The 10,501-nt window shown below is 36.5% G+C and overlaps 1 protein-coding gene across 1 annotated transcript; it reads left to right on the top strand.

Annotated features, from left to right (window-relative positions):
* Positions 1 to 325: 325 nt before the first annotated feature.
* Positions 326 to 7,314, top strand: LOC120175801 (F-box protein At3g54460-like). Its single transcript, XM_039182359.1, has 9 exons — positions 326 to 783; positions 1,781 to 4,396; positions 4,491 to 4,704; positions 4,801 to 5,088; positions 5,182 to 5,241; positions 5,326 to 5,456; positions 6,205 to 6,319; positions 6,665 to 6,812; positions 7,101 to 7,314. Exons 1-8 carry the CDS (start codon positions 326 to 328, stop codon positions 6,809 to 6,811), a joined length of 4,029 nt encoding a protein of 1,342 aa, XP_039038290.1. The 3' UTR covers position 6,812; positions 7,101 to 7,314.
* Positions 7,315 to 10,501: the final 3,187 nt, after the last annotated feature.

The raw sequence follows: 10,501 nt of genomic DNA, 5'->3' as shown, positions 1-10,501 counted from the left end.
AAATCAGGGATAATCCACAGAACTGATGCTCACCATATTACTGAGAAACCATTGTCCGGAAGAAGCAACAATTAAACAGATGGAGCTAAGTACCATGTTTTTTATCATCCAATCGAACGGCCCACAACAATTAAACCCGTACATCATAAAACACCGTAATGAAACCCTAAAAAGGGTGGAGCCCACAGTAACCTCACCCCAATCCAATCTTAAAAAATAAACGGCTCTCTCTTAAAAACCGCCCACCAGAGCTTCTCCGTCAATCTTCCGTCGACCGTCTACACAAATTAATTACCTCAAAGGAGAAGAAATCGTGAATGAATCTATGGACGAAACCCTAGCAGATCACAAGCTCTGCGGTTACCTTCTTACGGTTCTAACGCTCCCCCCTCAATCCATTCCCTCCACGGCTCCCTTATCCGCTCCCTGCCTCCTCACCACCGACGACGACAACGCCGTTTGCTTCCGGTGCCAAAACGGCCTGCTTTTCTCCCCAGTTCGAAACGCTTCCGTTTCGTATCGCGACAATGCGGGGAATTCCAGGAGGAAAGGGAGGAAGAAGATTGGGATGGTTCATGGGAGCATCAGTGTGGTGAATCAGATTCATGTGTTGGTTGCTCATAAGTGCCTCAAGATCCAGGCACGGCTTCTCAGAGTGGAGGACGGCTGGGAGGAGGTTAGGGCGGTGGTTCTCGTGGATGTTTATTTGCCAGTTGAGTTGTGGGCCGGTTGGCAGTTTCCCCGTTCCGGTTCCGTTGCCGGTTCATTGTTTAGGCATTTGAGGTAAAGCTTTTGCAATTTTTATATACCAGTTCGATAATTAGTTGTAACGTTTTCGTGTGTATGCTGTTAAGCTTAGTTTAAAAAAATTAGAAAGTATTTTCTTAATCATTAAACATTAAATTCCGTGCATGATTTATTATGATTAAGTACTGAGGTATATTTAAGCTTGTTTAATCATTTTAATCAAGCGGGGCAATTCAATTTTGACTTTGAAGCGCAATTTAACTATGTTTAATAAGCAAACTAGTAAAGAGCAACAACCTAGGCTAGAAGAAGATCAGCCATATATTATTGTGGGAAGTTTTGAAACTATAGGGAAAATAATTCTGTTATGCGCTTAGGGCAACATTAGGATGTATGTAATGTGATGGGGTAAAGGTGGTGTATACAGTTTTTGAAGTAAAATTTGATTGAGCAAGTATGAGAAGGAATTGGAAAACAATGGTGATGCTGATACATGCTACTCCGAGTTTAAATAAAACTATTTTTTCATCATTCATCGGTCCTAAAGATGATATTTTCTTAGCTTCTGCTGATTTTTATTTATTTAGTAATTGGGGTTATTTTGTTGCCCTTACATTCTTGATTGTTAGCTATCTGTGCACCTTTGAATTAAAAATGCCACGCCCTTCATCTTTTCTATTGGTTAGCTGAGACATTCATATTAGACCAATCTGCTGCTAAAGAGTAGTGGATATGAACTGACTGATATATAGTATGGTAGTTTACATTGTTTTAAATTTATTACTTCTAAAAATTCTTGAATGGAAAACCTTTTTGCATTCTACTTTGTAGAACACAGCTAATTGGGTTGTTTCCTATTGGTCATAACTATTACTCTCTTATTTACAAGCTTCCTCAACAAACTAGCTGTATTTTCATGTTAAAAAATACTAAGTTTTAGTTTGAGATTTTATCATTTAAATAGATTATTTTCCCTTTATATTTGCATTGCTTTGTCAAAATTTTGCCTCTAAAGTGTAGTTTGGTTTGTCAGCTGTGATTGGAAGGAGAGAAATTTGATGCTCACTAATGGTACAGAGATCGGTCAAGATGCTCTTGGAAATGCAAGGAGCATCTGGAATGTTTTTGATTGTCATGTTCTAGGATGCAAGTTGCATTGTAATGATATTGACCCTTTGAAGAAAAGGCTATTTGAGCTTCATGACATTTTCAAGAGCTTGCCTAGTGTAACAAATAAGGGAATGACTCATTCTTCTAGAATACAACCAGCTGATGATAGTCAAAATTCTGGCCTTTGGGACATAACTGATGATATTCTGATGAATATTCTAGCTGCACTTGGTCCGAGGGATCTTACCAGGATAGCAGCGACTTGTCAACATCTAAGGTCTTTGACTGCATTGATAATGCCATGCATGAAACTTAGACTTTTCCCTCATCAGCAGTCAGCTGTTGAATGGATGTTAAAACGTGAGCGAAATGCTGAGGTTTTGCTTCATCCTTTGTACATGGAATTTTCAACAGAAGATGGGTTTTCTTTCTATGTTAATAGTGTTACTGGCAGTATAGTTACTGGCACAGCTCCCACTATTAGAGATTTTCATGGAGGAATGTTCTGTGATGAACCTGGCCTGGGAAAGACTATAACTACCCTATCACTAATTCTGAAAACACAAGGAACAATGGCTGATCCACCGGAGGGTGTTCAGATAATTTGGTGCACACACAATGGTAATGATAAATGTGGTTATTATGAGCTTATTGGTGATAAATTTACCAGAAGTATGTCTTTGGGGAAGAGGACTACAAGTCCGAATGCTCTCAGGGGGCTATCATCTTTAGGGGAGTCTTGTCTCATGGAGGACATAAACCACCCTTTACCTAAAAGGGCCAAGCTGATGAATCCAGGTGAGAGAAGTGCAGAATTTGACGATTCTTGTTCTGGTAGAAGAACAAAATCACCATCGACTCAAGTCTCTGAGCCAGTAACTTGGGCACTTCGATCCTCAAGAAATTTGAGGCACATCAGGAAAAATCTTCTGTATTCATATGGTGGGCTGTCTGGTTCTTGTAACAGAAAAACAGTTGAGAAGAACACATCAAAAAGGAATGGATCAAGACACATTTGCAGGGAAAAGCAAGTTGATTTATCCTTTGGAGTTTCAGATGGTTGCAAGAGACCTGGGAAGGGCACTGCTGATAGTGCTATGTGTACTGAAACTTGGGTTCAGTGTGATGCCTGTCACAAGTGGAGGAAACTTGTAGGCTCAAGTTTAACTAATGCTAAGGTAGCATGGTTTTGTAGCATGAACACTGACCTTGCACGTCAGAACTGTACTGATCCTGAAGAAGCATGGGATGCTCATGGTTCTATAACATACCTACCAGGATTTTTCACCAAAGGAACAGCTGGAGGAAAGGAGGAGAATGTATCCTTTTTCATCAGTGTTCTTAAGGAGCACTATGCTGTGATAAATTTGAAAACAAAGAAAGCCATACTTTGGCTATCTAAGCTTTCTCCAGATAGGCTTTCTGAAATGGAGACAGTTGGTTTGTCAAGTCCAATATTGGGCAGTGGTGTTGCAGGAGATGCACTTGGGTTCCATAAGATGTTTCAAGCATTTGGTCTTATAAAGAGGGTAGAAAAGGGAATTAGCAGGTGGTATTATCCAAAGACTCTTGAGAACTTGGCATTTGATGTGGCTGCACTCAGACTTGCTCTATGTGAGCCATTAGACTCTGTCAGGTTATATTTGTCAAGAGCAACATTAGTTGTTGTTCCAGCAAATCTAGTTGATCATTGGAAAACACAAATCCAGAAACATGTAAGGCCAGGTCAGTTACAGCTTTATGTCTGGACTGATCATAGAAAGCCTCCTGTTCACAATCTGGCTTGGGACTACGATATTGTTATCACTACATTTCACCGTTTAAGTGCAGAGTGGGGCCCCTGTAAGAGAAGTGCACTGATGCAAGTGCATTGGCTTAGGGTCATCTTAGATGAAGGGCACACCCTTGGCTCAAGTCTTAATTTAACCAACAAATTGCAAATGGCTATTTCATTGACTTCTTGTAGTCGTTGGTTACTGACAGGAACACCCACTCCTAACACACCCAATAGTCAACTGTCTCATCTCCAACCATTACTCAAGTTCCTTCATGAAGAAGCTTATGGTCAGAACCGAAAGTCATGGGAAGCTGGCATTCTTAGACCATTTGAAGCCAAAATGGAAGAGGGTCGATCACGTTTATTGCAGCTGCTCCATAGATGCATGATTAGTGCAAGAAAGATAGATTTGCAGAATATTCCTCCATGCATTAAGAAGGTGACATTTGTCAATTTCACTGATGAACATGCAAGAAGTTATAATGAATTGGTGGTTACAGTGAGGCGAAATATTCTAATGGCCGACTGGAATGACCCTTCTCATGTTGAAAGTTTATTAAATCCAAAGCAGTGGAAGTTTCGGAGCACAACAATTAGAAATGTCAGGCTATCTTGTTGTGTGGCTGGGCATATAAAAGTAACAGAAGCTGGTGAAGATATTCAAGAAACAATGGACATTTTAGTTGAAAATGGTCTGGATCCTCTTTCAGAAGAATATGCTTTAATTAAATATAACCTCCTTTATGGTGGTAATTGTCAGAGGTAGTAATTTGTTTTTGAGTTTCTTTGTCGCTTTGTTTAAACCATTTCCTATCATATGATCAGATTAAGGTTTATTTTATTTCTTCTGATATAGATGCAATGAATGGTGCCGTCTACCAATTGTTACCCCATGTAGGCATCTTTTGTGCCTTGATTGTGTTGGTTTAGATAGTGAAATGTGTACGTTATCTGGCTGTGGTCACTTATATGAGATGCAGACTCCTGAAACATTAGCACGCCCGGAAAATCCAAATCCCAAGTGGCCTGTCCCAAAAGATCTTATTGAGTTACAACCTTCATATAAACAGGTAGGTTAATTCTTGATTTAATCATTTTATTATGTAGGTTTTAATTTTATGCTATATAAATCCTACAAAATAGACATTCCTTTTTCTGGTTATTAGGATGATTGGAATCCTGATTGGCAATCAACCTCTAGTAGTAAAGTTGCTTATCTTGTGGAGAGGCTGAAAGCATTGCAGGAGGTTAATAAAGAGGTCAATTCCTCTGTGGATGAAGATGATGAGGGAAAGAACATTGATAAGTTACTTTGGCCTTCACAGAGGATTGCTATGGATGTGCCTTTGCTGCTGAATTTCTCTAGACCGGGCAATGAGTCATACAAGATGCTTCCGGAGAAAGTTCTAATATTTTCTCAATTTCTTGAGCATATACATGTTATTGAGCAGCAGGTATATGTAGTTTGACTTTACCTACACAGAAGTGCACTTTTTTTTATTTTCCTTTAAAAGTGGTAGGCTGATTACCTTTTTTTATTTTGGCAGCTGAATTGTGCTGATATCAAGTTTGTTGGAATGTATAGTCCAATGCATTCTAGCAACAAGGTACTTCTTTTCTCTAGCCGTTAATTTCTATTCCCCCCCCCCCCTATTCGTGCAATCCTTGAGTTTTAATTTCCATTTTTGCAGATGAAGTCACTGACCACATTCCAGTATGATGATAGTTGCATGGCTCTCTTGATGGATGGGAGTGCTGCATTGGGGCTTGATTTGAGTTTTGTTACTCATGTATTTTTAATGGAGCCTATTTGGGACAGAAGGTAATTTTAACTAACTTGTATCCTAAAATTTATTTTTGGTTAGGATTCTGGAAAATAAGATATTTTATCTCATCAGTTCCCTGCAAAAGGTTGTAGACTTTGCTGCTAATGCTGTTTTGTTTCCAAGTGAAAGATAAAAGCGCCGGTGTTCCAATTCTCAGATCTAACATCAAAGCTTAGGCATTAATTTTTTTTTCCTGCATCATTTTAGTATTTTTTTTTAAGTAATAACGGTCAGCAGCGGTAACCCTTTCGGGCATGACCATTGCCACTAACCACTAGGGAACCAGTGGCTGGACAAGCTTGCACAGAGATTGTAGAAAGGCATTTGTTGCCGGCTGTTAAGGTCGCAAGTGTGTGCTTGGTGAAGTGGTTAAACCACAGACTAACCCCCTCACTGAGGGTAATAACAATGGAGAGGCTGGTTGTATCCCATCATTCACTGTTAATATGGATCAAACATTGACCATCTTGCTAACAAAACACCTTGAATATATGCTATATTCTGCGTGCCACACTAGGCATAGTCTGTCTCCAAGCTCACCGAGGATTACAGTATTTCAGAAACCAATATCTAAAGATTGACGTGTAGTGCACTTGTGGTCCACTTTTGTGGCTTGAGCCCTGAGCTCTTCGTTGCCATTAAGCCTAGTGGCTTTTATATCCATTCTTTTGTTAAAAATAGCGTGCACACACACACACTTAATTATCAACTGATGCCAATGTTTACCGGTTGAAACCTTATCAGCATGGAGGAACAAGTCATTAGCCGTGCCCATCGGATGGGTGCTATTCGTCCAATTCATGTGGAGACTTTAGCCATGCGTGGTACAATTGAAGAACAAATGATGGAATTCTTACAGGTATGCCTCTTGGCCAAGCTTCTGTTTTCGAGACAATGACTTGATAATTTGCCATAACATTATTGTAGATATTCAACCCGTCCCCAGCTAAGTTGACATTTCTTGTGTTTGGCTGGGTGGGTGCATGACAGAGTCCATGGCTTTTCTACCAGTTGGGAACTCGTTAGATTGATTTCGCTGGTTGTATTTTTTTCCTAAAAGTTTTATCTGAAGGATCATCTATATCTGAATTACCTGATGTCTTTTAGCCTTTTGTGAGGATCATTGACTTTTATACATTTACATTCCTCTTATCTAATTTCCTTCCTAAATTCAATTCAATCTTTCATAACATCTTCTTTCCAGGATGTTGATGCATGTAGGGAGATTTTGAAAGAAGAGTCCCAGAGACTTGGTCATGAGGGTTCACGCCCTTGTCGGACACTACATGATTTTGCTGAGAGTAATTATTTGGCTCGACTTAGCTTTGTGCATAGAAATTCAGTATCCTGAGGTTTGTACGATGATATTATTTTGTCCTACTATTTCAACCCTTTAACTTTCTTGGTTTACATTGCTTCTATTACCCAAAAGAACTGTTTTTTTGCTAATACACCAACATTTTGTTCCTTGTATGCATGTCAGTTCCAATCAAAAAGAAATTAATCTGTTTTGCTAATCTTAGATTTCGTATTTACCTAGAAAAATTTTGCAGCCTTGACATATGGACAATGTTAAATGTTGGTGTAGAAGACACATATTTGAACTTTGAACTGATAGCTGTACCTTCAACAACTTATAGGACTGACATTGTCTAAGGGTAGGAGATGCATGATTTGGAGCACCATCTTCAGTTCAACGCCATGATGATGTTTGCTGTTACAGTTCTGCAAATATGATACCTTTGGCCAATCATGGTTAAGTTAACCCAACTGAATTGTTGTAGAGATATACCTTTCTTCCTGGTATATGGTGTTTGCAGACAGAAATAGGATAATTTGTTCAACATGTAGTATCTGTTGTAGGATGTGTATGTATTAGGTCAATTATTTTGGGTGTATAATGGTGCCTTTACTGCTATATATGATTACTTATTGCTATATTTATCATCTGTCTGGATGAACAATACTTGCATTGCACATTTTATTAATTTGCTTGGCTTGCCAAATCATGAAACCTCAACCTCATCCCTATTGATGTGGTTAATGTAGTTGGCAAGTAGTGGTGGATCTAAACTTCGTATCAAGTGGATTTAAAAAAGTTGAAGTGGGATTAAGGGCCTTTAAAAGTACTGTAGAAAAACTTTTAAAAAGTGATCTTTAAAAGTGTAATTTAAAATCTAACTACATAATTGAGTGGAATGTATTAGTAAGGGTAAAATTATAATTTGCTTTTAAATACGAAGTTAAAAATGGAAAGCTAGAAATTTTAGGTTTTGTAAAGTTGAGAATGAAAAGTTAGAAATTTTAGGTTTTGCGGCTAGTTTGAAATTATTGTTTTTTATTTTGTGTTATTTTTTTATTCGTTTGCCATTGATTTTATGGTAAAAATAATTTTTTTAATTAATTTTTTTTTAGAAAGCATGACCAAGTGTAGATTTAATTTTCTATCTTTCAAACTCTTCTGTTTTTACAATGATGTTCGTAGACCCAAGTGAGTGCCAAGTACATGTATTGTTGGCGATCAAGTCTGACGCATTTGCTTTTATATATATTTTTTTATTCTTCTATAGATATATTTTGTGAAATTTTTATGATTTGAAATTTTTAAATAAAAGTTTGTTTTCATATGTATAATATACATTCAATTAATTTTACTTAGGTCACGTATAGTAATTTCATTGATTATTTAATTATCACACTATTTACTTTTTTGGTACCATAAAGAACGGTAAATTATACCAATGATCACTTAATTGTTATTCTTTTTTATTTTAATCATCAAATTTTTATTTTTGTTAGTCATACCAGTTAACTATTTAAGTATTATCAATCAAGTCACTAATCAGTAATATTTAATTTACAAAGTGATGTGATAATTAAAAAAATTAATATAATTACATATTTGGTCATTGTTACTTATATATTTTATTAGTTTGATCTTAATTTTAAATTAAAATAAATTAAATCATTGAATTGAATGGTGTCATTTGTTATATGTGTCATGATTTAATTTTAAGATAAAATTTTATCATATCCTAATTAGTAAATTAATGTTCAGTTCAGACGACTATTAAATTTTAACAAAAAAAGGACAAGTTTGAACTTATAGATAGTTAAATGATTAATTTATAAGTTTTAATTATCAAAAGACTAAACAAAATAATATCCTAGATCAAAAAATCATTTTATAAATTTTAATAATAGCGAAACTCCTAATAAAGCAACATTTATATATTTTTTATTATGCCATTATAAGTCTAAAAGCGGGTAAATATCAGTTATTGGCTAAATTTCTCATGTCTTGGTCTTTAACAGTAGTAAACACAGATTATGGCGGAAGAGGAAGGGCGTACTTGTTAAAGTATTTTATATAACTCTCTCTTCTTCTTCCTCACGTTGTTCTCCTCTCTACTCTCACCGTATCTCCATATTTCATCAAAAACAACGTTTTTAATCAGAATTACTTCAAATATCATCTCCTAAACCTGTTGGAATCATAAAAATCGTGCAAATTTCATCCAATCTCACTCTAATCCGAAATTCTTCAAGGTATTTTTCTAAAACTTCTATTTTATTAATTTTTGATTTTAGAACTAGTTTTAATTAGTTCTAGGTTGAATATTATATCGGGCATTGATTGTTTAGTGTTTAGAACATAGATTTTACAACTAATTTCATCAAAAACACAAGAATTTTTCAAAATTATTTGAAATTTTCGAAAAAAAAACTGTTTCTCAAATTATTGTGTTTTGATTGAACTATGTTGTTATGAAAACTATACATATTGATTTTCAAAACTTAATTTTTCGATTGTTTTTCAAAACTTTGCCCATTAGGATTATTTTAGAGAACCTTGAAATATTAAGGACTCAATTGAGTTTTGGGATTGATTATATTGCATACATGTGTTTTAAAACTACAGATTATTCTTTCCAATCCGATTACCTTAATCATGTCTCATAAACGTTCTAGGGCTTCCTCTAGTCGTTCTAACCAACCTCCAAGCTCACCTCCAAATCCTCCACCTATCCAACAAATTCTTAATCCTAATCCCGATGATCCAAACATGACCATTCGCAATTCTTGCTTTAATGAACCCGGTCGTCGACAAAATCTCTACTTTAGATTTTTTCAATACTTTGAGTCTTACAAAATCCGGGAAGAACGAATCTCATCTCTTCAAGCCATGTTAGACATCAATTTTCAACAGTACGTATGAGAGGTAGCATTGAAGAAAAGGAAAAGAAAAGATGAGCCAAAGTTGGGAAAATATGGAGCTCAAACATTAAATTTCAAGTCAAGCTGGAGCTTAAAAACATTTCACAATTTGAGCTTGGGTCAGCTCAATGGGTTGAGTCCTAATTTGGTACATATAATGCTACCTTGAGCAACTCATTAACCTATTGAAGATTTCGAGTATTTTTTTTATGTAATGTTCAAGTATAATATGATTTGACATTTATTTTCATGTTTGCAAAATCCAACCTCTTGAACTTTGAATTCAAGTTTCAAGTTCCTTACTGGATTACTTATAATTGGCACTATTTGAGTCTTCTGTGACCGTGGCTTGATTGTTCTGTTTGAGCTGATAGAAAGTCATGGAATAAACAAAAGAAACAAAATTATAAACTTGTCACTGATTTTTGCGATTTTCGGCCGTTATGACCATCCGTTCACCTCACCGCTACCACCGTTAAAGTACTCTCCTCTTTCCAAACGAAACCCAGTCGGCCTTGCCTCCTCACCGGTGCTGTTTTACTGTCGTCGGTGGGTAAGTTGTTCGATCACGTGTTTTGTTTATTCTTTCGGTTTTAGGCCAGATTTGTGGGATGATTCGAACCGATTTTGGCGAGTTGGTGTAGGTGGTGCAATCAGAACACATTGGACATTCTTTCTGTTGCGTCATGCTCCACCCTTACGTGTGGGGCTGCTTATTCGGTTGAGAATCATATAGAAACTGGTATGAGTCAACTTGGATCTAACCGAGTGAACTTTAATCGGTTTGACCTGTTAACTTTGACCGAGTTGACATGTTTAGAGT

The sequence above is a fragment of the Hibiscus syriacus genome, unplaced genomic scaffold (assembly GCF_006381635.1).
Source record: "Hibiscus syriacus cultivar Baekdansim isolate YM2019G1 unplaced genomic scaffold, ASM638163v2 tig00112215_pilon, whole genome shotgun sequence".
Taxonomy (NCBI): domain Eukaryota; kingdom Viridiplantae; phylum Streptophyta; class Magnoliopsida; order Malvales; family Malvaceae; genus Hibiscus; species Hibiscus syriacus.
The sequence above is the reverse complement of the archived record's forward strand: the minus strand, read 5'-3'. Positions and strand labels throughout refer to the sequence as shown.